The 27830-nt window shown below is 39.8% G+C and overlaps 1 protein-coding gene across 2 annotated transcripts in view; it reads left to right on the top strand.

The window, feature by feature from the left end:
• LOC138785645 (transducin-like enhancer protein 4) overlaps positions 1 to 27418 on the top strand; it is a 112456-nt gene extending 85038 nt beyond the window's left edge. For both annotated transcript variants that reach the window (XM_069961804.1, XM_069961805.1), the window contains exons 12-21: positions 3739 to 3868; positions 4039 to 4229; positions 5224 to 5300; positions 6450 to 6699; positions 8924 to 9171; positions 14183 to 14330; positions 15337 to 15487; positions 17169 to 17245; positions 18768 to 19234; positions 26659 to 27418. In XM_069961804.1, coding sequence (XP_069817905.1) covers positions 3739 to 3868; positions 4039 to 4229; positions 5224 to 5300; positions 6450 to 6699; positions 8924 to 9171; positions 14183 to 14330; positions 15337 to 15487; positions 17169 to 17245; positions 18768 to 18875 — 1380 coding nt within the window. In that variant the 3' untranslated portion in view covers positions 18876 to 19234; positions 26659 to 27418. The remainder of the gene's footprint in view (positions 1 to 3738; positions 3869 to 4038; positions 4230 to 5223; positions 5301 to 6449; positions 6700 to 8923; positions 9172 to 14182; positions 14331 to 15336; positions 15488 to 17168; positions 17246 to 18767; positions 19235 to 26658) is intronic.
• Positions 27419 to 27830: the final 412 nt, after the last annotated feature.

Raw genomic sequence — 27830 nt, 5'->3', positions numbered from 1 at the left:
CTGTCATCACTTTCATGCTGCCTGAACCATGAGTCGTTTGGGCGGTCTGTGGTGTCGTCCTCCTGTTCAGCCAGCTTTGATTTGATAGATTTCTCTCTATTTGGGTAAGGCGAGGAATCTATCACTCAAGGCTGTGGAGTAGGGACAAGCCTCCAGGGACCACCCAATGACCCATAGTTCCTATCTACACCAATATGGTACCAATAAAAACCATAAATCATGGCACAAAAAATGATCTCCCACCATAGAAAAATAAAAAGGTCACAAAAAAAAACTATGTAAACACAGGTAGCATTGTATCCGGACTGACCTCTAGAATAAAGATAATGTCATTTTTACCGTAAAGTGCATGTTGTCCCTTTTGTTAATGATTAAACAAACTGTTAAAACACTTGCAAACAGGGGCTTAAAAATGGCACTATCTCTTTCAGGGTATGTGCACACTGCTAAAAAGGGACGGAAAAATTGTCGCGTAATCCGCTGCTCGCGGACTGAGGCGGGCGCGCGCGTCTCCGCCCGTGTCATAGACTCCATTCTATACACAGGCAGATTCCTTCCTCCGTCCAAAGAATGATAAAGTTCATTCTTTGGACAGAAGAAGGAATCCGCCCTTGCATAGAATGGAGTCTATGACACGGGCGGAGACGCGCGCCCGCCACAGTCCGCGGGCCTGAGTGGCGGATTACACGACAGAGTATTTCAGCAGTGTTACCATACCCTAAGTCTGTAAAGCATGACTGTGTTAAACTTCAGCTGCTGCTGTAATGTCTGCTCTACTAATATATGCAGGGCTGTATTTACCACTAGGCACCCATGGTCCGGTGCCTAGGGCAGCACCTTTTTTATGTGGGCAGGAGCAGAGGGAAAGAAACAACTTTTTTTAAATATTTTTTTAGTCTCCCACCACCCATTCAAACTTGCCAGTAAATGGGATGGTGGTATTGTTTAGGTCTGGTATGGCGTGTTACCCAGTCACAGTATGGCGGTATTGTTCAGGTCTGGTGTGGCAGGGTTATCCAGGCACAGTATGGCGGTATTGTTCAGGTCTGGTGTGGCAGTGTTATCCAGTTACAGTATGGTGGTATTGGTCAGGTCTGGTGTGGCCGTGTTATCCAGACACAGTATAGCGGTATTGGTCAGGTCTGGTGTGGCATGTTATCCAGTCACAGTATGGCTGTATTGGTCAGGTCTGGTGTGGCAGTGTTAAATGTGACATCTGGAGCTATTACCTACCAATCCTGTGGTGAGAATTCCTTCAAACAATATGCAGACTGCTCTAATCATTCATTTGATGTGGAAATTTGTTTGTGTTTTAAGCAGTTAAGAACCATGAAAAACGCCCCCAACATGGGGCGTCTTCAGGTTTAGTGCCTAGGGCAGCAGCAGCTGTTAATACGGCCCTGAATATATGGCATATTTTCTGTTCTTGTTGGAAGTTCTTTTAGTCTATGAATATATACTTGACTCTGACAAACTAAAAGCTATTGGGCCAAGTCTTTTCTGATGACTGCTAATAAGCATTGAATACTGATAGCCGGAATGAGAGCTCTTGAGATAAGGAATCCTGAAATTGACTCTTGCCACCATTGTGCATAGAATAGACCTGCTCACACTCATGAGTGGAAGTCTTTAGCATACCAAGATGTTGCTAATAATAGCTCTATAGCAATACTTTTTTTTATTTTATTAATCTTGGCTACTATGTTCAAAGGGGTTTGTGGCAATGTTTTCATTAATCATAAAAAATATTTAAATTTATAAATTATAATATTTATGTTCCCAAAAAAATTATTTAAACTTTTCTGACGCTTCTGACCCCCATGATATATAAACCAGTTTGTACATACATGTACAAATTGTGGTTATTTTCTACAATACTGTCTATAAATATACTGAGTTCATGGGAAACTGTAAAGATTTAATCCAAAGCTTCCCACACATTGAAGATGGCTATCACATGAACTTTTGTTTGCCTGACTGCTATCCCTCCCAATTTCCTTTTACACATAGACGTCCTGCTTATATAAATGGAAAGTGGGAAGAAAGTCGTTGGCAGACAGTTTTCTGCCTCATAGACAGAAGAATTGGATATGTTTAAATCCAGTAGACCCAATCCTTCTCTTCTCCATCATCTTCATCATCATCTGCCATACCTATTAGGTTGACAGACCCTGACAGGTACATTAAAGGAAATGTGTCATCTGCAATTCACCTTCCAAACTGCTTACACTGTTAGAGAACTGTTAGGTCAAGGAGACCCATGTTACCTTTCATATATCCAGCTGTGCTCCGAAAATGTAGAAACATGTTTTTATTCTTAAGTACAAAGAATCAGACAGGCTTTTCCAAGCTCCCGATCTACTGCAGGCTGGGATGTCTCATATCTCCTCCCTTCCTGCTTGATTGACACCTGGAAGCTGAGTCCCAAGCAGGATCAGGTATGGGAGGGGGAGTAAGGAGGTGTTACAGCTTGCAGCACTTCAGAAAAATGGAAAAGCCTCTTTGACTGTTTGTACTAGAGAATAAAGCATTTTTCTCTGTTCTGGAAGCACAGAAGGAAATATGAAAGGTACCACGTGTGTTCTTGACCTAACAGCTATCTAACAGTGTCAGCAGTTTGTAATGTGAATTGTAACTGATGTAAAGGTATGCCCCATTAAATTAAAGCTTACCCAGCAATCTGTTACCCATAGTGGTGAAGCTACAGCATTACTTTAAGGGAATAGATATGAATGGCTGCTCACATTATATGGATTTGTTATTAGATATGTTCATTATGGCTCATTATCGAGGGGGGGTTAGTCGGTCGTGAGTGTGTATCCCTTCTACGAAATGTAAGTACCCCAAAAGAATGGTGTTTTATCCATGAGACAACCCCATTAAAGGAAAACTATCAACAGGTTTGTGCAAAGAACCTGCTGATATCTCCCTGCAGCCGTGTTCCTCATCTTTCCTGCGCCGTTTTTCTTTACTTTATTGGTCCTGCCATTTTATTCAACAAGAAATATGTAAATGAGGCGTTAGGAGTGTTTGCACCAACCTGCTGATAGTTTCCCTTTAAGCACAGAACAATGCTGCTGTATGAAATATTCACATAGATATCACAGGTTCCAGTTATCAAGAGAAACACCACTATGATAAAAGCTGCTGTGAGTTGTTTTTTTTAAACCCCTTTTAAGAAAAAGTGGGGTTGTATTCCCCAATGCTTTGTTTGGGAAACTTTATTCTGCTCCTGGGATTATATTACCTGTGCTGGAGACCTGAATGCCTAGTATGTGCTGAGGCCTACGCTCCTCCTAAAAGTAACTTTCTTCCCCTTCGCAAGTGATTCCCCACAGGTGTGTTTCCATTACTGCTGCTCTGGTTACACAGGTCTGCTGTACACTCCTATGTTATGAATAGATACTTGAAAGATATGATTGTGAAAGCACATATGTTATGACTCTTCCATTAGGGATGTTGACTTTAGCAGGGTGAGTATTTGAGGTTTTTAGCAGAGTAAACCATACAGTCAATAAGATGTTTACTTTTGGGAGGATTCAAGTCATTTAGCATGTTGTATCCTTTGCCTCAGCCAGAGATTCTTTTTGTTAGTGGCCGTGTAGTGCTGATGTAACTCTTACATGTTTGTTTTATCTGAAGACAAGCATATTTGCACTTTGGAATTAAGATTTTTTTTTTCTTTTTCTCCTCTTAAAACCTCCTCCTATCTTACTTTTTACAACAACCTCCTGAAAGAATGAGAAGTCTACAACTCCTGTTTCGAAATCCAACACACCCACTCCACGAACAGATGCCCCTACACCTGGCAGCAACTCGACAGGACTGCGGCCTGTGCCTGGCAAGCCACCAGGAGTGGACCCATTAAGTAAGATGTTGACATGTAATTTGTCATCTTTATCAAATCTTTAATTTTTTTTTTTTTTTTTTTGGTGTTAAAATATATCTAAAAAAAACTAAGTCAAAGCATAAAGTAAACTGCTAAAATAAATAAAAAGCTGAGAAGTGTTTAATCCTAGTTATTTATGTTCTTTACAGCAGGTCTTAGGACTCCAATGGCAGTCCCTTGTCCTTATCCAACCCCATTTGGAATAGTTCCACATGCTGGAATGAATGGAGAACTGACCAGCCCAGGAGCAGCTTACGCCAGTCTGCACAACATTTCTCCACAGATGAGCGCCGCTGCCGCTGCAGCAGCAGCTGCCGCAGCTTATGGGAGGTCCCCAGTGGTAAGAGCATTATTTGAGTCAAAAAAAATTTTTTCTTCCTATAGACATGATCCATTGAGTTTTTTTTACACAATCTATTCAATATTTTAATTTTACTATAAAATGAAAGTTATAGGGTTAATTTGGGACTAGGGATCCTTTCACACAGTAAGATAATTGGTGTCCCAAGTGCCAGTCCACTGTGTGTCAGCATTTAAATAGTTAAAATAAACCCTTTAACTAAGGGCAGTTGTTGGTGGTGGACAGCTGTGCAAATGATCGCTCCTGCAGATATTCACCTCCGTTGTTGTCAACAGGACATCCCTCATTTACTGCAGTTATTGAAATAGCAGGGTCCCAGGGCACAAAATGTTTTAGAAATTTGCTGAACTTTCCATTCTTGCTTATACGTCTTGAGACACAGCTTAAATACCTAGCCTCTATGCAAAGTATTACAGGTGCAAGTACAAACCTATGTGAAACAATGTAAACAACAAAGAGGTTGCAGTGCTCGCTCAAGCATCATGGCATCTTTAGACAGCTGATCAGCAGGGGTGACTTGAGTCAGACTCTATTGATGGCTAATCATAAGAACAGGCTTAATTTTAGAAGCCTGGATAGTTCCTTGAAATATAATGGCACATAGGCCAGTAGTAGCTGTCTGCTTTGAGACTCTTCAGCTGGCCACGCATGCTGAAACATCTCACCTGCAGAAACTGGTTCATTGACTCTTACTGCCCATGGCCTTCTGTGAGCAACATGAAAAAAAATCTCCTTGCACAGTTCAGAATGACTTGGTAGCACAGTGTGATATAGATCAAGATCAGACTGCATTCCATTGAGCAGGTTTGCAATGTTTAGTTTTATGGAAACAGAATATCCAGCATTCCTGAAAGCTTACCGAATTTCAGTTGTTTTATGTGGTAGCAGTAGATGTTTCCACTACATACAGTATGTTGTTATTGAGAATCTCTAGTTATACACTTGTTCTCATGTTTCACCAATTACCATTTAGGTTGGCTTTGACCCACATCATCATATGCGTGTTCCAGGAATCCCTCCAAATCTGACAGGCATCCCTGGTGGAAAGCCGTGAGTAGTTTATCTTTGTCATTCTCACAGATCATAGTTGTTCTTTTGCATTCTGTATATCTTTAAAGGTAACCTGTCACACGGTTTTTTTTTTGTTTGTTTTTTTTTCTTTTTTGTGAATACTTAGGTACACTTTAAATGAACAGTCACAAAGAAAAAATATATAATTGATAATAGTAGATAATTGGGGAGAGATGCATTTCCTGGCTGGCTGTGCATTCTGTGAGATTTTCCCAGCTATATCAGAGTGGGTCTAAGCATTAATATCCACTGTGACCAACAACTTTAGACTTGTTTAATGACATGTAAAAATTATTTTTATTTCCCATTTAATAACCCTTTATGGATTACCTATTTTTCTAACTCTGTTACCAGGTAGGGGCATGTTGATACTCAAAGTATAGACACGCCCCCACCTGGTAACACCCAGTTGTCTATTAAGTCCTACACTTCTAGTAAGAATAACAGAGCAACAGCGCAACATAAAGTTAGAAAAATAAGTGATCCAGAATAGTTATTTCATGGACACTTCGTGTATTTGCTAAAAGAAACAGGCCTGGAGCTGTGACAGGTCCTCTATAGTCTCAAAGCTAATTGTTATGAGGCTTTATATTTTTGGTTCATTCATTTTGATGTGTTCATTTCGTAAAATATGTGCTTTTTAGCTGCATTTGTGGTTCATGGCTCAATTCATAGATACCATCTTTTTATGTTTTTTTTTTTAAATATATTGTTTCTAGAATAATTGCCTTGTGAACACCAATAGATAACTTCTAAATCACAACAAGGCTGCTGCAAATGCTCAAGAGGATCATGAATGTTAAACTGTGAAGAGGGAGGCGTGGGGGATGAAACTGATTCCTTGGGATAAGGATTTGCTTCCTTTAGCTTCCATGAAAGCAAATGAAAATTAATTGTTTTTCTGTGTTATTATTTGAGCTGAAGGACTTATTAAACCTATTTTATTTCTTAAGTGATCAGATGAGATATGCCTATTCAATGTATAACTATATACAGATACTCAGATTAGTTGTATTATTAATGTTTTTTCTGATATCTATGGTGACAGATGCTTTGTTCCATTCTTGTTCTGGTTGAGTATGAAAAAAATCTTTTATGTACAACTCCAATATTTCTTTTCCCAACCAGTGCATATTCATTCCATGTCAGTGCTGACGGCCAGATGCAGCCGGTCCCATTCCCTCCTGATGCACTCATTGGCCCAGGAATCCCTCGGCACGCGCGACAGATAAACACTTTAAATCACGGGGAGGTGGTATGTGCCGTTACCATCAGCAACCCCACAAGACATGTGTACACTGGTGGAAAAGGATGTGTCAAAGTCTGGGACATAAGTCACCCAGGGAACAAAAGTCCTGTCTCTCAGCTGGACTGCTTGGTAAGCACCTACGAAGGGTTTTATAATATAGTTGGTTGTTTTATTTATTCATATTAGTAAGCTGTTCCTATGTGAGCAGGATTTCTAAGAACTAAACCTCGCTAAAAGTTTTGTTAAATTACTAAAGTGATGACAATGTTACATAGTTCTTGGTGAAAGGATGTACACATTATTTCATATTAAGGCGGAACTCCAGGTAGAGGTTAAAAAATAAATCTTCTGCAGAAGCATAAAACATTACTTGCCTATCTATTCAATTTTTTTTGAAACTACAAAAAATCCATTTGTTTTGGGGGTTTTTGTTCTGTTTTGTGTTTCTGCACTTTCTAGTTTATCAGTTGTATACAGTACTACAGGTTCCAGAATGCAATGCTTTCCCTCAGCTGTTCATCACAGTCCTCCACCCTGCCTATTCCCCGCCCAAAGCTGTTGCAGAACATCTAGGCTGTGTTCGCACATTGCAGTTTCATTGTGTTACTGAATTATTTGCAGTAATTTATCATTTCATTGTGGTCCCACCCACACAGCACACAGTTACTACATGTAACACCACACAGCATGCTTTGTTCTCTGCCTGTAACACCACACAGCGCACTGTATTCTCTACCTGTAACACCACACAGCACACTGTATTCTCTACCTGTAACGCTGATATTGGAATAAAGTAAAGATTTTTTTTTTTTTCTTTTCATTTCCATGCACATATTATGATCAAGCATCTTTCATCTTTGAAGTTGAGCCCCACAATAAGGCTCTGATTCTCTCTGCCGTTTAGCATCATTTTTGTGAATACGCTGCAGTACTGCAATGACACTCCAATGTGTGTGAACACAGCCCTAATTTCACTGCACACTTCTGCACAATTAGAGAAATGAGTGCAACACCTGCTTCTGGCTGGTCAGAGATGGTGAATCACTCAGGGGATTGGGGGATCCAGCCAAGCCTCCTGTGACATCACGCCCTGCCCCCTGTCTGCATCATCAGCCTGCGCTCAGCAAACACACACAATGTGAGACAGAGGCATGGAAGATTTGTCTCTTATAGAGGATAGCAGAAGGAGCAGGAGACAATGTGGATTTGCACAGATGCCATTTTTTTTCATTTCCTGGATTTCTATCAGCTACCAGTGTGGCAGAACCGTACAGATACAGTAACACATTGTATAGACACATCTATATGACTTTTAATATAATGTACTTTTAATAGAAAGCAATTTTTTTTTTATTTGGAGTTCCCCTTTAACTGTGACTGCAAAAAAGCAGTTTTTTGTTGTAGTAAGGTGCCAAAGAGGAAGGCTAGAGCTCTGAACTCCTAGGGCCACACCTCATTGCAGTGTATTAAGAAATGCTGTTTTATGCTGCAGTAAAGTGCCAAAGAGGTGTGGCTCAGGTAGATTAGAGCTCTAAGCTGTCTGGGCCACACCAAGGGACAATAGGGGGACAGTTATGTTTTAATCAGAGAACCCCTTTAACTTTGTAGAGTATGATTGTGGCATTTATTCTGAGAATATTGTATGATTAGTGCTCTATAGTTGTATACACTATTAAATAGTCACGGGCTAATACTACTTTAACAAAAAAAAGAAAGAAAAAGAAAAACCTTAGACGTACGGTGCAGTGATTAATAACTTATTTTAGCCTGAAGCCACAAGTAGCTATTCTCCAGAGGGTGGTAACCTTTTATGTAGAACGAAATAATGACATTAATTTAAAACCCATTGTAGATTAATAGAGGGATGTAAAATAGTGGAGACAATATTTTATCTATTAGCATATTGACTTCTGCACTGAACTATATATATCATGATGGTGCCAAGTTGTTCAGCATTGGAAAGTTTGGGTTGACTTTCCAGCCTCCGATATTGATGCTAATTAAGATGAATTATCTCCCAACACTGAATTTAAGATCAAGTTTAAGCACTTGCCTAATGTCATGTAATTTTCTGGCATTAATCCACTTTATCATTGTCATAACTGCAAATGGCTCATTAAAATCAGGAGGGAATGTTTGTGCTTTTAGAGGTTTCCCGTGTAGCCGCTTAACCCGTCACCCATGAGGTTTTTATTTTTTTAAAGAACGAGGTACAAAGAACATTTCTAAAATAACTGCTGTTTATATAGAGCAATGAAAACACTTGAATGGGAAACAGACAGGCTATGAAACTGTTGCTTCCCTAGTTCTAAGTAAGTACGATTTCATGTCCCAATGGTTTTTGTCTCTGCAGAACAGAGATAACTACATCCGCTCCTGTAGATTACTCCCTGATGGGCGCACTCTGATTGTTGGAGGGGAAGCCAGCACGTTATCCATATGGGACCTGGCAGCTCCTACCCCACGTATAAAAGCCGAGCTGACATCATCCGCTCCTGCCTGCTATGCTCTGGCCATCAGCCCCGATTCCAAAGTCTGCTTCTCCTGCTGTAGTGATGGCAACATTGCAGTGTGGGACTTGCACAATCAGACCCTTGTCAGGTATGTATATGATGATTTATCTAAGCAGGTAACCAGGGCACCCGATAGAAGTCAATGCTAGTCTTTGTAGAATAATAATAATATAATAATAATAATTGCATTTATATACTGTTGTTTTTATTTATAATTGTGCATATCATAGAATTCTGATTTGGTGTATATACTCTTTGACATCTGTGTATGCTCTACGCAGTTGTCCATGCTGTGCTGCCATTCAGTATTTGTTGCATACTGCCAATCCATTTATCTGCTGCAAGAATCGGAGGACGCTGTCATTTTGGCATATTTCTTTGAATCTCAAGGTCAATATACTAGGCATTATCTTCAAAGTACCTTTCGCTGCTATCTTATGACCTCAACGGCAGCAGTAACTTGTTATCTAACGTCTGCCACATTTCCTGGTATCCTCTAGTCTCCAGAAAAAGAGATCTCAAATATATCAATGAACTTGATAAATATTGGCAAGCCCTGGATTTTGTAAGCTGTTATCTTTTATAAAGGATACATACGCTATAACAGCAGCAGAAGCTACAGTTCAAAAAAATCTATAACTGGGAAAGATCTTGTGTCCTGTAATATAGAATTGAAAGCTGATGCTTTGTTGATATGTGTTATGATCAAATGAGATTGTCTAGCTGGCCGTACGCATACGATTATCCGACAGCTATCGCTCCCTTTCCTTCCACCCACGTAATTGATTGGCTGAGCAAGGGAGTGTAAACTGATTTCTCTGGCAGTGGCTTATCTCCCTAAGAACCAAAGGATTTGGCAGTAGAAATTTAACATGCCATAATTTTTTCCTCCACATTATGATCTGGTGGTGGAGGGTTTGGGAATCCTGCATACACATTACATGATCGGTCAAAATCATCAGATTCGACAAACACATTTTAATATATAGTTCAATAATAAATAACATATGTGTTATCTGGTTGCCCCTACCTGTTTAAGGATGGCCATATACCCTGCAAGATTGTTGTATATAGTTATGTTCACACATCGTATTTCCATTAGTCGTTTGGTCAGTCTTTTTTTTTTTTTCCAACCAAAACCAGGAGTGAGTAGATAACACAGAAACTGCAAATCTTTTCATTATAATTTTGCCCTGTCAGTTCCATTCCTGATTTTGTTTGAAAAAATACTGACGGAAATACTATGTGTAAACATAGCCTATAAGAGTCTGAAGGTGGCAATACACTTTCAACAACAGCCAGTACACACAAACATTCGCCATGTCCATGTTCTCCCGTAGGGTAGGAAAAATTGCAGCCAGATTACTGGCAGTTTATGGCTGCAAGAACAATAGGGTCAGGCATTGAAACAAGGCCAACATGTGCAACATCATCGGTGGATAGTCAGGAGGCTTCCGTGCACCTTAGACGGTCGGTGTACGGTTTATGACCACCGGAAATGCCTCTCTTGGCAAAACCTCTTTAAAATTGTGTGGCTAGCGGACATGATATAATTTCCCATTGAAAGATGGCTACAGACAGCCCAAGTAGCTAAATTTGCATGGAATATTGATAAGGAATCTGTTGTGAACTTGTATTTGTACTAACCTCCTATATCAGCAATGGCAGATTGTGCACACGGTTATCAGCAGTTTAGCAATAGAGTAGTAATAAAAGTGTTACAGAAGGTTCACAGGCTCCGATTGCTCTCCAGTACATGCTTTTGTTTCCTGGAACAGTAAACTGGCTCGGCAGGACTTTAACCCAGGATCATAGACTGTGATTTGACTAATTTTAATAACCTGTATCAGTGCTTTACAGTCCATAAATGTCTTCTCTCGACTGGCCTGTCAATAGATTGGTTGGTGTTTTCCCGTTCCCACCCACCTTGTATTTTGTGCTCTGTACTCTCCTATGTAATCTTGTGAGTTGAAAATCAATGAACATCACAATAATTTTTCAGCAGTCGGAACGTTCAAAGCCCAAAATGGTGTCACCTGATGAAATAGCTGATTTGTCTCTCCCTTTCATGTGATGATTGCCCTTAGTGAGCGGTAATACTGGCTGAAGGCGAAATTACATAGTGCCTGATTAGTCAAGACTTTTCTTTTCCTTCAGGATGATACTGATGGCTTAGACACTTAGACAAAAAGGTGCAGTCTAAAATTGTAAGGACAAGACTTAACAATATACATCATTAATGTGGAGTGAGCAGTCACCATAACGTGGTTATATTATAAGTAGACAAGATGTTTTAACTTTAAAGTGTCACTGTTTAATTTTTTTTTGCAGAAATCACTAGTCCAGGCAATGTTAAACTTTGTAATTATGTTTCTTAGCTTAAAAATGCATTTTTATCATGAAAAAGCAGTTTGAAGCTCTCACCCCTGTCTTTATTGTTCTCTATGGAGAGGGAAGGGGTGGGGGGAGATGAGGCACCAAAACAGGACAACAAAGAGTTAATTTACAGCTACATCACCGGGGTATCTCCACTGACAGTCAGTATTGACATCTCTGCCCTCTATATACCGCTTTCACACAGGTCCCGCTGTGTAATCCTTTGCTCTCTGCTGGCTAATCTCCCACCTCCCCCTCCCCTCTCCATAGAACAGACAGGGCCCGACTGATGTTAGAGTCGAGATTTCCTGATAATGAGCAGTGGATGAGAGAGAGAGGGGGGGGGACCTGGGAAAAGTTTTTTTGAATACAAATAATGGGATATTTGCCTAATAAACCCAATTACAAAGTTTCTTAAAATCGCTTGTACTATTGATTTCTGCAAAAAAATAAAATGTCAGTGACACTTTAAGCATACATATGTCTATCTATCTATATATTACAGTACACATTCTTGGCCCCATATGGAACATCATATATTCAATAGCTTTGTTCTTAGTTCTGAACGTAGACATGAGGGTACACAGCCCAACATTGTTGTCTCAGCACCACGATTTCTCTATTTCCTGTTTCCTAAATGATCATAGAACTAGCATCCAAGGAATGGTTAAGTTCCGTCAAGAATATAGAGGCATGCTGAGAGATTTATGATGTTGGGAGGCTAACATGCTTTGAAATGGCTAATCCCACTAGCTTCTGGATGTTCTAGGTCAGCTTAAACCTGTTTTTATTTTTATTTTTTTTTCTCTATCGTTTGATGTCCTTGTAGATAGCGGGGAAGAAAAACTGGTTTTCAGCTAATTCCAGAAAAAGTAAATTTCAAATACACCTATAAAGCCTATTCAGTAATTCTGACAGGCTCACCTCCAACACAATTTATACCCCCCACCCCCAGTGTTTATATGAAAACCTGTTTAGGTCCATATTTTTGCCTATATTGTGTCATGGCAGCTATTGTTTATCAAGGTCCCTTTGAGCGGCTTGTGTTGCACTGACGCCATAGACCTAATGTAACTCGTGTCACTCTAGCCATCGTATTACTCGCTTGGAGTTTTGTTTGGGTTTTGACTAAACTGCCATGAAATGAGATATCATGGTAATGGTGCTAATGTCTCTGTGTAAAATGATATGTATTTGTAATCTATGTGAAGGTCTATATATAAGTTAAAGGGTTTAACGCTCATTGTTTTCTATCTCATAACCTATATAAGGTAAAATAGGGCCGAGCACGCCTGTAATAAAGATTGTCTCTATCCCTTGTAAATTTCACAGTCACTGTTTTAATTGTTGTGGTTGCACATGTACATATTTGACAACTCAATAGATGACTTTGTCCACCCTTTACACCCTTATATTATATTCAGGAATTCCCCTCCAGTTTGACACTGGATACTGTGGTGTTATAAAGATTTAAAGCTGCTGGCAGTGTAAGAGAGTGCCGATGTGTATGATGTATGTGCAAGCCACAGGGGTTGGATTTCATGTAAATAGATGTGTCTGTGTGCCTGTCTACTAAATACTGTATATATGTGTGTGTGTGTGTGTGTGTGTGTGTGTGTGTGTGTATATACGCCTATACATATATACTAAGTAGACAACAAAAGGTCTGCTGACTTTATGGTTTTTAATGTAAAAAATATTGGTTTTTATGATACTTTTTCTAATAAAAAAAAAGATAGAGTGTGTGTATATGTATGTGTGTGTGTATATATATATATATATATATATATATATATATATATATATATATATATATATATATATATATATATATATATAAATATATATAAAATTTTTATATATTTATATTATCTTTTTTAAATTTAGAATAAGTATAATAAAACCATGTTTTTCATTAAAAACCATAAAGTCAGCAGGCCTTTTGTTGGTATCCTGAGGCATTGCTCCATCGTACTTCCTGCATGCAGTGTAAATGCAGCCTTATCCTGGTGGATCTAGAAAATGCACTTCTTAAAGTGTACCCGTCATTGGGCAGCTTTTCCTGCCACTGTAAGATCTGTTTCCTATGGTTACGGCCATGCTGAGTGAGTTCCATGCACAAGCCCTATTACATCAGAATGGGGCTTGTGCACAGAACTTAGCCAGTGTGGTCATATTCAAAGGCTACCCAGCATGAGAGACCCCACTCTGATTGCAGAAAGCCGCCTAATGACATGTATTCTTTAATTGTTTTCAGTTGAGGCAGACACTGTTAGCTAGGTTTACATCTTATTTTCCCCAAACACCTGTGAGAAAGGGATGTGGGCCTATAAGTTTTATGTGGACGGAAGAATTTTTACGTAATGTTTTACGTAACTTGAATCTATTTATTTATTTTTTTATGTTTATGATAGGTTGACTCCATGGAGTATATTCTAAATTTTAAAACAATCAAAATGTTGTATTCAAATTGAAATAACTGAAAAGCTGCTCAATGGCGAGCAGTGTCTTTGTGAATGAATGTACAATTATGCTCCGACATCTCCCCGTTTGTTTTGACAAGCCTGGAGAGACGAAATTGTTTGTTGTTTCGGAAAGTCATTTTGATAATACTAATCACTTTATGTTGTAGCATATGTGTCTTTATTTATCTTTGTACATTTGTTTGCTATTCATTGTGGTAAATATGTCTCTTCCCCCCTCCTCCCCTTCCTTCTAATCAGGCAATTCCAGGGCCACACAGATGGAGCCAGCTGTATTGACATTTCTAATGATGGTACCAAACTATGGACCGGAGGTTTGGACAACACAGTACGATCCTGGGATCTGCGGGAAGGCCGACAGCTCCAGCAACATGACTTTACTTCACAGGTATAATCAGATCAAAATATGCCGGCAGGGTTCACAGTGCAATAGAGTCTTTCATGTCATCCGCAGCTGCTGGGGATCAAAGTTTTAACAGAATTTTGCTTTATGTTTACTAAAAGGGCCTTTTTTTCCCTTTTATTTAAAATGATGAAAAGATTGGTTATATGGCACTCCCAGAGGCACAGATGTTACCTGCTTTTTTGCACATTGGTGTTATGTAACTTGCCACCATTATTTGCAGTTTATGGTTTTTTGTTTGTTTTTTCTTGTTTATTTTTTGTTTGTTTTACATTTTATAACAATAATAGAGTATAATTCTAAAGAGGCCAACCTTTGAGACTGGGCTCACACTATGTTTTTGCAATCAGTTTTTTTTTTCCCATCGGTTTTTGTGCAAAAAAAGGCTGCATTTGTGTGCATCTGTTTTTCCATTGCCTTCCATTATTAAAAAAAAATTAAACCGGATCCGTTTTTTTCTAACAGACCCAAAAATGAGGTCGACTACGTTTTTGTGTACATTAAAAAACATCTGTTTTGATCCATATATATATATATATATATATATATATATATATATATAATGGGAAAACGGATGCATACAAATGCATCAGTTTTTTTTTTCCATCCGTTTTTTGCAAAAAAAAAAAAAAAAAAAAAAAAAAAAAAATGGATTGCAAAAACTTAGTGTGAACCCAGCCTTACGGAGCTGTCCTGAAGTGAAAGTTTTTTGTGTTTTTTTTTTCTTTTTTCTTTCTTTCTTTTTGTAAAGTGCATTAAACAGGACCTCAGGAGAGATGACAGGCTCTACTTAATGCAACCAGCTATTACTACAAAGCTTTGTTTTCATCATTTGCTGGTAAAGCTCAGCATTAAAGTCTTATTTATGAACCATAAAGTGGCTATATAGAAGATAGTAGATAGAAGTAGATTTACTGACCTGTAGGGTCCTTGCTAGTCTGTGTCCTCGTGTTGTGTGAGTTAATTCATTAGTTTTATTTATATTTTTCAGATTTTCTCATTGGGTTATTGTCCAACTGGTGAATGGTTAGCAGTGGGCATGGAGAACAGCAATGTTGAAGTTTTGCATGTTACTAAGCCAGACAAGTACCAGCTACATCTTCATGAAAGCTGTGTACTTTCCCTCAAGTTTGCCCATTGTGGTAAGTTGTTACCTGTTTTACATTTGGAATTGTTTTACTTACGTGTGCTTCTCTTCAGCCGTGTAGGCTACTGATGCCAAAGGGTTGATTTCTTACTCATGAATTTTTCAAAGGATTACAGTGGATAAGGTAGCTTACCTTGGGTCACTGTAATACCCTTTAACAATTACCTTAAAAGGCCTTTTAGTGACACATTGCCCTGACTATTAAGCATACTTATTAATGTACATGTGTATTTGGGCATATTAATGTACAAAGAAGATAAATCTCTCTATAAAGCTAGCAGTTATCAAAGGGGTTGTCTGTTCATTTGTACCTCAGATCCCAGCATATCCTAAGGGCTGCAGCCTTTGTGCAAATTTCACTTTGCAGCTACAACTCCTAGCATGCACTAAAGGTCTGTAGCCTTTGTAGTTGGAGGGTCATAAGTGCGTTGTACACTTGATGCTTTATGGGAAACCGGTGCTGTTCTGCGGCCGCCTCCACAGAACTAACACCGGCCATAATGAAGACTTCTCCTGGTGATCACTCGTCTCCACAGAATGTGACAGACATTTTAGACTCCTCTCTTCAGCATCATCCTCACCTCTATGCAAACTTTTCAGTGCTCCACACAGTAGCAGTACCCATCTTGTGTGTTCCCATCTAGTATTCTTAGGTCCTTTTTAATAGTACCCCTCTGTGCCCTCATAAATTAGACAGGCCCTCTTTGTGCCGTCACATAGCAGAATATCCCTCATCTGTACCCACATATAGTAGCTAAGCTACCTCTACCTTCACATAGTAGTTAGACCCTGTCTGTGCATCCATATACTTAAGTTCCATCTTTGCTTACATATAGTACTTAGGCTTTCTGTGCCTCCGCATAGTAGTTAGGCCCCACTTTGCTTCCATATAGTATAAGTGCCTTCTGTGCCTCTATATAGTAGTTACACCTTCTCTGTGCCTCTGTATACTACTTGAGCCCCTCTGTGCTTGCATATAGTAGTTCAGCCCTTCTGTGTCTCCATATGGTAGTTAGGCTTCTCTGTGTAGATAAGTCCCCAGTAGGTCGTATCCCTCATGTAGCTAAACACCAATCCCCCAACCTCCCCCTAAGTAGTCCCCTTGTTGCTAAGCTCCCCAGTATGTAGTATTTCCCCCCCCCCCCCCCCTTCCCTGTAGACTCCATCGGAGTCTTCCCTCCTTCCCTGCTTGTCGAGTACACATGTGACATAACTTGAATGCCATGGTGGAGTGGGAGATAGTGGCCTTTTGTGACTGCAAGCTTACCGCCTCATGAGTGATTGGCATGATGGGGGAGCCTTTTCAATTAGAGCGCTGCATTTACCTGTAAGCGATAGCTTGGGGGCCCACTGGGGAATTCCCCAATGGGCCAGTCTAAGTATATAAAATATCCTGGTGACTGTAAGTGATAAATCAATTTAAAGACCTTTTAAAAAATGCATTGTTTTACGTTTTCATAATATTTATGAACCCTAAAAGATTATGTAGGTAGGCATAACTAATCTTGGCTGAAGCATTGCTGTATAGTAGTAAAAGGCCCCTTGATCTGTTTTTTCCCTACCTCATTTGCTTGATATGTCAGTCATACATACAGTCTGCGGGTTACTCTGGTGCTCACAAATAACTAATATACTATTAAATTTAATACTTTTTTTTTTTATTATTATTATTGCAGGAAAGTGGTTTGTGAGCACTGGAAAGGACAACCTACTTAATGCCTGGCGAACACCTTACGGGGCCAGTATATTCCAGGTAAGTTTCTTAATGAAAGAGAAGTTACTTTTTCTGCTTTTCTGTTTGTGCTGTACACCTTTCCTGGGTATGCCAAAGTAAAAAAATAGTTTTTAGAACCAAAGCTAACAAAGTTAAGAAAATTAACTCTATTACAAATGCATGCTGTTTTTTAAAGAGCAGTTTTGTCCATATGAAATTGCTGATATGTTCCTGTAGCTGCCTACTTCCTCCTCCTGACATTGGTGTTCCTTTTTTTTTCTAGTTGCCATCACTTTGGAGCAATTTGTTGCAAAAGAAATGCACCAGTTGCATTATTTGGCCCCTCGGTGCACCATATAGCTGACTATACATAAATAGGCGTGTAGGCGGGATAGGGGGGTAAACTGGGGGGCCAAAAGAACAGCCCTAGTGAACAAACAAAACTAATTTACATATTTCTTTGGAAACCAATTGCTCCAAAAGTACGGCACCGACACAAGGAGATAGGTGGCTGCATCGGAACAAGAAGTTTTTCTTTGAGCTGCATTGTAAAGGTGATCAACTAGAAAATCTGGGGACAACATACTTCAAAGCTTTACTAACAGTCTGAAACTCTGTGTAAGGGTACAAACACACTGGGCGGATCCGCAACGTGATCCGCTGTAGATCTGAGCCCTGTACACTCTATGGGCAGACAAACTCGCGTCCCCTGTCCATCCCGCTGCGTGTCAGTCAGCAGCCTGCTCCTTTACCCCCCCCTGCCGCCATAGCATAAAATTCACCTGGTCCCCGCTCCGGCTTGCTTCAGGGGTTCCCGGCACGTCCCGCTCGGCCAGTCAGTGCGCTGCCCCACCGCAGCGCACTGATTGACTGAGCGGGACATGAAGACACCGGGAGCCCCGAAGCAAGCCAGAGTGGGGAGCAGGTGAAGGATACACTCCGGCGGTGGGGGTTAACTGGGTGGGCTGCTGACTGACTCGCAGCGGGATGACATCTGCCTTTTGTTTGCCCATAGAGTGTACAGGACACAGATCTGCTGCAAATTCGCAGCGAGAAATCCGCGGCGAATACGCCCAGTGTGTTTGTACCCTAAGAGAAATTTGGAGGTTCCGGATTGCCAAAAATGGTTGGTTAATTATTACTTACTAGGTGCTGTGAGCACTACAGGAAATGGTGTATTTTTTTTCCAGTCTGACACAGTGCTCACTGCTGCCACCTCTGTCAGTGTCAGGAACTGTCCAGAGCTGGAGAGGTTTTCTATGGGCATTTGCTACTGCTATGAACAGTTCTTGACATGGACAGAGGTGGCAATAATTTATTAAAACTTTCTGGCACCTTTTAAGAAAAATTTCTGATCCAGTTATAATGGGGTAACTGACTTAAAGTGAGCTTACTATGGTTGGCCAGTAATCCAGCACATGGCGTGTCCTATTAATGACAGTTTAAAGAAGTTGTACTGTAATTTGATCATATATTAAGCAGCCTTCTCTTAAAGAGGGTGATTTTTCCTACTGTTGTTCTTGGAAGCATCAGATTTCTCACTGTTTATCCTTTCCCACAGTCCAAAGAATCCTCATCTGTGCTGAGCTGTGACATCTCTGTGGATGATAAATACATTGTTACTGGATCAGGGGACAAGAAGGCTACAGTCTATGAAGTTATTTATTAAAGACAAATTCCAACTGCCAATGAGACGCCTACTAGTAGCACTTTTCTGTCTTTTTTTTTTTCTCTCCTTCCTGGAACCAAGGGCCTAAAGCGTCCACCTCAGCAAGTTGTTTCTCTTTCTTTTGCCAAATGCGCTCCCCGTTTTCCATTTTGTTGTAAATGCTTACTAGGAACTTGAAACCAAATCTTCAGATGTGCAGGTGGAAGACGCACAGAAATACTAAACTTATTCTATAAATCAGACTTGTTCATGGATTGTGTATTATACCTGTAACATATTTATTTTGTGTAAAGAAGACTTTGTAAGAAAACAAAAAAATGAACTGACTTAAGTAGTCTGTACCGACCATGGAAATTTAGGTAAGTTTGCTTTTAGTACATTATCTCTGTTTCTAATGTAGGGTTATTGGGTTTTTTAAAAAAAAAATTACAATCAACATCTTTTATTAAAGGTCCTGTCAGGCAGTTCATGCTGCCTGAAACATTGGCAGTATAAAAACAGGTATACGCCCCCCTCATTGCTATAAATCATGGTGAACAAGGTGAAAAGCCAAGGAGGCCAGCTCTCGCTGCGGGGCTTGATTGACAGGTCTCTCCCTATTTGCCAGTAGGTAAAGACCTATCTTTCAGGCCCATCAGGGCGAGACAAAGCCAGCATAGAGATGGCCTCCTTAAAGGGGTTATCCAGGGCTACAAAAACATGGCCACTTTTTCCTTGCTCGTCTCCAGATTGGGTGGGGTTTAGAACTCGGTTCCATTGAAGTAAATGGAGCTTAATTGCAAACCACACCTGAACTGGAGACATGTTTTTTGAAGCGCTGGATAACCCCTTTAATTTCCTAACTTATCACTTTGTCTATTTCGTGGTGCCTGTCATTCAGTAGCATAAAGTACTTTACAGTTCCCATGTAAAATGGTATTTTGGCCTTTGGTAGAAAAAATATAAGATGCTGCTGCGGATTGAGGGAAAATAGAAGAAAAACCTATGTTTACCGATGCTTGGTCCCCTGCAGCTCCTGTTCTTCTGTTCCCCCTGATCTCCTTTCTTCCTGCTTTCAAAATAAAGTGCTCAGAGTAGGACCTGCCCGATCAGTCCTGTCACTGCCCGCAATGGTGTCCAATCTCAGCCTTTGATTAGATGAGCGGGAAGGTCCTGCTCCAAGCACTCATCCCAAAAGAAAGAAGATCAGGAGGACTGGATTGATAAGAACAAAAGCTGACAAAGCCTAGGCCAGTATAGGTTTCCATTTCTCCCCCACCCCAACAGATTTTTTTTTATTTTTTTTTTTGTACCATATGCAGAAATACCTTATTTCACCCTTTACTCAATTGAAACGAATCTCAGTTGCAGGAGTTTTTTAATTAAATGATTTTTTTGTTGTATTTTTATATAGTTTTAAAAGTTTGTCTAATAAATTCTGATAAAGGGCTCAACATTAAGCACATAGAAGTGATGATAACTTAATTGCTGTAGGGGCCGACTTTTTATTCTCCAGTGACACCATGTGGCATTAACAATTCATGATCAGACAAGTATATTACATCGAAATGAGTTACCTGATTTTTACATTTTAAATAATCATAGCGGCAACAGGCATCATTTTTATGCTGGCTGAACCCAGAGAAGCCATGTTGATCCTCAGTGGCGTCCTCCAAACTTGCCATTCTTGATAAATCTCTTCCTATACCAAACAGGGAAGGATCTATCAGTCAAGGCTGGTGAGGTGGTGAAGCCACTAAGGACCCCTCAGGTGACTCAGGCAGCATGAATGTAATGACGGTTTGATTTAATTAAAGATGCACTACTGTTATGGGTATTGTTAATAAGTTTGCATTATTCAAAGGGATTGTCTAGGATTAGAATATGGGTATTTTTTTCAGAAACTAGGGAGCCACATCTGTCTTTCGGTTGGGTTGTCTCTGGTGTTGAAGGGAATGAGGGTGAGTAGCAATAGTAAACACAACCTGTGGACAGTTGTGAAGCTGTTCATGGAAGAAAGCAGCCATGTTTCCTTTATATGGACAACCCATTTTGAATGGGTCATTCACGAAGGACAAACTCTTTTCCTAATGCAGCCTCCCCCCCCCCCATCTGGCTGCTGAATTGACAGGCATATAGACATTTTGCAGTATGCAGTGTGGCACATTGCTTCATATGATAGATGTTCTCCAGAAAGAGGGATGCCTTGGCAGCAGCTCTCTGCTCTGGCAAATGGAGTCTCGGTTACAAGAAACCGCTCTGATGTCCACGTGTTCTAATACTCATTTCTCATTTTCACTCTGGAAAGTATACACTACTATGCAAGTAAATGGGGTTTAAAAAAATATTCTAGGGCATACTGCAAATTGTCAATAACCAGTGTAACACAAAAGAGAGGTCGCACCCGCTGTCCATAATTTATGATATAACCGGTGTTTACTCACCTGCTGCGCAACATTTCGGCATGCTAGATAAAGGCTGTTATTCAGAAAAGTTTGCTCAACGGGTAATTAAACTCCCATTACATTGCAAGTTTCATTCTGTGTGCTGACTCATCTTGTGCTGGTTACAGAATGAACAGTCGTCTGGTTGGTTGCAATGTCTCTATTTGTGTCTGCATAGATGAGGAATAAATGCATTTGTGAAACATGTATGTAACCTGCTCCTCTGTGTCTGTAACCTCAGTGCTCATTGCATTGATGTATAAGCGCTGTAAATAGCATACCTCTGTCATTAGCGCTCTGTTTTTATGGTCTTGCTGGCTTATTAAATGCATGTTTTGTATGGAAGCAGATGTTCAAAGTTGTTAATTTATTTAAAAGGCACCAACCTTATTAGTAAGTAAATGAGAGAGAATGAAACATCAAAGCTGTGTTTGCGCTTGTTCAATAGCACCGCCATTTTGACAGTCTTGAAATGTTGCCTGGCTATTAAGCCTTTTGAAAATATTGCATTGCTCAGAAGTATGTGAAGAATATTCCTACCGGATAGCTATAATTTGGTTTTATGGAAAAGAAAATGGCCTTTTAGTCTTTTGTAGATATTTTACTTTCTATGTGCTATAATTATTGTTATTGAAGGAGTTATCCCAGTTTTCCAGACAAACATGGCTGCTTTCTACAAAAAATAGCGCCACACTTGTCCCTAGGTTGTACGTGGTATTACAAAACTGTTCACTTTAATGGAACTGAGCTGTAATACCATACACAAACTGCAGACAGGTTGTGCTGTTTTTATAGAAGAAAGCAGCTATAGTTTTCTGGTCCTGCATAACCCCTTTCCCCTAATGCCTATCCCATCTTTGATCAGGCAACTGGAAAAGAACTATTTTAGCATTGTGACCTCAGATGCCTAAAGGCCAAAACCACACAGAACTCAGGATCAAGGCTTGAAAATGTTGCCAGGATAGCAGCTCTAGCAGTGATCTAGTCTAAGCTAAGCAGTTTTCATCCTAATTGTCAGTAGTTGAGGACTAGTGGGTGGAGAGGAGCTGTTAGTGCCTCACATCAGCTGCGTGTGTGTGAATGGACACACACACACACACACACACACACACACACGTTCACACACACACGCAGATGTCTCTAGAGCAACACCCTCAGAAGCAGCAGCAAGGAGGACATTATAGAGTAGTACTGAGTAGTCAAATCTGTGAATTACACACTGCAATAAGATATAATACTGACTACAAATTACTAGAGTTTCTCCCTGCCTCATTCTCCTTGGAGTGTAACAATTGACGCACCAGTGTTTATGTTCTGTAATAAACCATGAAGGTTCCATTTACTGCAAGCAGATATCCTTGACGCTGCAGCAAATAAAATGTTTAATTGTTCAGTGTACAATATTCATATACTTACTGCACTTACTGACAGCACCTCCCTGTGTACCTTATAGAGCTAAAATCAGACTCTCCTTCTCCAGGCTGTGCTGTCCTGCTCTGTGGTGATTCTGTCCATGCGATGGCTGAAATGGAGGAGCATGGTCACAATAACTATCATATATCCATTAGAGTACAATTCATTTACATACAGCAGCTGCATATAATTCATAATGATTTCAATTACAAAATTGCATCTAAGAACAATGCAATTGTCTTGGAAAAAAAAAAAATTGGTGAGGAAAGAAAAGCATCAAATCCATGGCTGAACGGTTCCCACTGTCTAAAATGTTTAGTGTACATACAAAAAATAAAAGCATTATATTCGTTTCGGCCAATTTTTCCAACTTGTGACCTTCCTCCTCCCAGCTAACTCCCACAAATTCCCCTCTGGCCCATTCACCCTGCAGTTGGAGAAACCACTGCTGTGATGAAAGATTCTCATACTGGTTATTATCAAGGATTAGAGGCCAGTAGGGACGGCTATTGCACAAAGGCCACATTTCAGCCGTGCCACGCTTGTCAGATTGTTACTGTGTTTTGCTGTATTTCCAAAACAAGAGAGGAACGCTAGGCTACAATTATGTAAATATACAGTCTTCATAATGTGTAATCATTTCTAGCCTATGTCAGAATATATTCACTCGCTGTCAGCCTTACCCTAACTAGCTGGTAGAGGCTTCTACCTAGGTATTATCGGACAGCAAGCCATAGCCCTCATAGTCTTTCATTATTTACATTTGCGTTTTTTATAGGTTTAACTAAACTGTTTTGTCACATATTTTATGTCCAGATAAATACACAGTCACATCTTATAACCAAGTATTGCATTCTTTTTGATTTAAAAAAAAAAAACAGTACCTTATACAGATTAAGAATTTTTTTTCTACTTTTTGGATGGTATGTAGGGAGTCTTTACAGTGGTTAGTAGAGCATGTAATATTCATAATTCTTTTAAAGGGGTTGGCCACTTTATAGTAAAATAGGTCAGTACAAAGTATTAGTAACTGTTCTCACTATATATACTGACAGCAGCTCCCTGTGTACCTCATAGAGCTAAAATCAAATTCCCCTTCTCCAGGCTGTGCTGCCCTGCTCTGTTTTGTTTCTGTCCATAAAATGGCCGACATGGAGGAGCATGTGACCAGGCCCTGTCCACTGTGTCCTCCATAGACACATACAGGCTCAGTGGTGGACAGAGGGGGGCGGGGCATGGTCACATGCTCCTCCATGTAAGCAATTTTATGGACCAAAACACAACAGAGCAGGGCAGCACAGCCTGGAGGAGGGGAGTCTGATATTAGCTCTATGAGGTACACAGGGAGCTGCTGTCAGTATATACAGTGAGTACACTTACTAATACTGTACACGAAACTATTTTATTATAAAGTGGCCAACCCCTTTAATTAGCACCAACCTATTCCACAGCTCTGTACAGATTGACATTTGACATCGGTCACATCAGTCCCTCTCCCCAATAGGGCTCACAATCTAAATAACCTGTCAGCATGTTATGGAGTGTGGGAGGAAACTGGAATACCCGAACACAAAACCCGTGCAAACACGGGGAGAATATATAAACTCCCTGCATTAGTTGCTCTTAGTGGGATTTAAATCCTGGACATATGTTGGTCTTGTTGGTCAAAATCTTGAACCCCTGAGGGTTTTCCCCAGTTAAAGGGAATCTGTCAGCTCCATAAAAGCTTTAAAGTTGCAGACCCCAGCTGTTGGGGCATAGGAATATAAAACAGTCTTTGTTTACTGTGATCACTCTTTTTAAACCTGCACGTTTCTAACACACTTTAAGGGTCAGTTCACACTGCCGCAGACTTCGCTCGAAATCCCCCCTGCCTCAGTGTGTCAATGGGATGCCTGGCGCACCTCTGCTCTCCGACCAAAGAACTGACATGTCAATTCTTTGTGCGAAGGTGTGCAAGGCATCCCATTGACACACTGAGACATGTCTGGGAGTTGTGCGACTGCCTGTCTGGTAAGATGTATTACAATATATAAATTATTAGTTTAGGGCCCTATTACACACACAGATATCTGACAGATTTTTGAAGTCAATGGCAGGAATTGATTTGAAAATAGGAAAAATCTCAGTCTTTCTTTTATGACCTGTTTTCTGTTTATAGTCTCTTCCTGGCTTTAGGGTCAGATTAATATGTGTTTGTAATAGGACCCTTATGGATAATGATTACTATAGACAAAGGTAAAGTCTGTTTCACCTTCTTATGCCCTTACTGCTGGAGTCTGCAGCTCTGTGCCTTGTATTGCATTGACAGATTATCTTTAAAGCGACTCTGTACCCACAATCTGACCCCCCAAACCACTTGTGCCTTCGGATAGCTGCTTTTAATCCAAGATCTGTCCTGGGGTCCGTTCGGCAGGTGATGCGGTTAATGTCCTAAAAAACAACTTTTAAACTTTACTCCCGTTTGGCACCGGCTGATCTGTGCCCTAACTTTGCACCATCCCTCCTCCCCACCCTCCTTATCATTAGGAATGCTCCAGGCAGATTGTCTCCTATTCGTCAGCTGTGTGAATACTGAACATGGGCTGAATCGTTAAGGACCTATGCAATGTTCAGTATGGAGAAAATGTTTTAGTGGCATTCCTAATGATGAAGAGGGTGGGGAGGAGGGACGGAGGGGTGGTGCTTTTTTTTCCTTTTTTTCATATATATATATATATTTTTTTTATCTATTTTGCTACTTCTGTTCCCAAGGTAAAAGGACTTTACTATATAACAAAATAAAAAGTGTTGGAATCAGTGCACACAGGGCTGCAAAATGATATAAAGAACTTTTTGTTATGTTTTGTTTTTTTACATTTATTTTCAATGCTGACCACGGGGTAGATTAATGTCATCAACCTGGGGGAGGGAGTGGGAACAAGCAGATTCCTTGTATGTGGCGAAAAAAAGGTTTCCTCAGAGACAGTGAAGGGGGTTCATATAAGGACTCGTACAGCCATATTGTATATGCACGGTTTAAAAGCTTCTGCACATTCTTGGAGTGTACAAAACTGTTTTCAATTATTTTACAAGCCCGGATCAAAATCTACTTGCATCTCTGCTGAAAACACTTGCTGAGATTTTCTATACATATTACAGATCCATACTGGGATTCCACTTTTGTTCAGAAGTAATACTGGGATATACCGTTACAGCTCTGTGCATAAGACACATATTTAGTGCTGAAAATAAGATCAGGACATAAGCCTTTTGGGAAAGGTTGTCCTTATCTCATAGGACGTATCTTGATTCTGACCCCAAATATAATAGGACTAACACATATCCTATAAATATGTTTAATGGACTCTAAATAGGTACTTTCCACAACAGTACACACGGATAAAAGAAGCATAACATACCTTATCAGACAAAAATGCTGTCTCTTGTCACAAAGCATCTACCCTCTCCCTGATACACTAAAAAAAAAATCCACCTGTAACTAATTTAGGGTTTACGTTACCAACAAGTCAACTCTTAAGGAAAAGATAGCAGGATAATGGGAGGAGTGTATAGGTCCACAGGCAGAGAGACAACTCTGCAAGTAAGAGATCTCAACTTTTGGCTTTATACACAGTTTAGACTGCTCACTACAGCTTTGTCATGGCTTAAATGATGCTGCTTTTTAGTCTGTGTGTAGTTGAGGATCTCCTTCTCTGTTTATGCAGACACCATAAGCTTTAGGCTCCGCCCATCATCTCTGGGGCACTGGAAATTAGAGATGTAACTTGTTGAGCAAAATTCTGCAGAACAATGGCATATAAACCTGTTAGTTCAGAATACCCTAAGAAAGTTATAAAGCCAGGCATAACATAACTGGGTGTCCATTGTACTTATCCGTTGTGTTTTTAATGTGATTGTAGTGAGAAACCATTGTAATATATTTTAAATTTTTTTTTTTTTTGTAGATAAAGTTCAAACTTCACCCAAGCAATTCAGCCTTTTCCCTCCTGGACACATATGGAATGCACAGTTAACACAGGAATTAACTTGTACTCTGTCAATGCTGGTTCACTGAATGAGATGTGCCACAGCAAACCCAAAGGGATCATTCTCTTCATCTGTTTCACGGCAACCAACAACCGGTGACATATTAGGACATGCAAACGAATGTAACTTCTGCACAGACAGGACCTTCACTTCAGGACTTCTCTTTTCGAACGTCCCAAACCCGAGGCAAACTGAGCCGCCATGCCTCATACAATACTTTTCAACCTTTTATGTCATTGTTGCTGTTTAATTAATATGTGATTCTTTTGTATTTTTACCTTTTTTTTTTTTGTTATTTTAAATGCTTTTAATTTCTTAAAGTCTGTGGATCTGCTGATGTACAGTGCCTTTGCTGCTATGGATCAAAATCAAAAGGACATTGTAGATAAATCTTATCGTATACGTAGAAAATACTTAATTTCCTACTAGAAAAGAATCAATACTGAAAGGTGGACTGTTTTACTGAAGTTGCAAAATGTGGTAGCAAAAAAATGGTGTTTTAAGTACACAGTGTTTGATGTCATTAACAGTTTCGTAATAATCTACAGTGTAGAAAGATTTTGATACTAAATTGTGTCATTGTACAGAATTATATGACCTTGTTGACCATAAGTACATATATAATACTAGATTGTTTGTGCATTCAGACTTTTAAGCATTAAACTTAAGTAACTTCTAGTTTTGTGTTTATTATGTTGTTTCTCAAATATATATATAACCTCATTGTGTCTTTTGGACATTTATCAGCATTGGAAGAGTTACCCATAAATCCTCTACTAATTGCACTTTTCCCTTTGACGTTATCTGGAACTTCTCCCGGGGAAATTTTGGTCTTAATTTTTTAATTAGGCTTCATCATTAGAGTCCATCTGGACCCTGCAAAACCCAATCATTCTAAACTGTTGAAGGAGCTTAAAACATTGTGTGACAGAAGGCATACGTCAACAAGGAATGGAGTCCGCTCACTTTGTGTAATACAATTGTTTTCTTAGCCAACATGCTGTTACCATATTATAAAGATTTCTCATTGATACTGAAGGGTTCTTTTCACTTTATGCAGTTATACTAGCTTTGTTAGTTGAGAGCTATA

Source organism: Dendropsophus ebraccatus, chromosome 3 (assembly GCF_027789765.1).
Source record: "Dendropsophus ebraccatus isolate aDenEbr1 chromosome 3, aDenEbr1.pat, whole genome shotgun sequence".
NCBI classification, from domain to species: Eukaryota; Metazoa; Chordata; class Amphibia; order Anura; family Hylidae; genus Dendropsophus; species Dendropsophus ebraccatus.
Note: the sequence above shows the minus strand (reverse complement) of the source record. Positions and strands in the feature narration are given on the sequence as shown.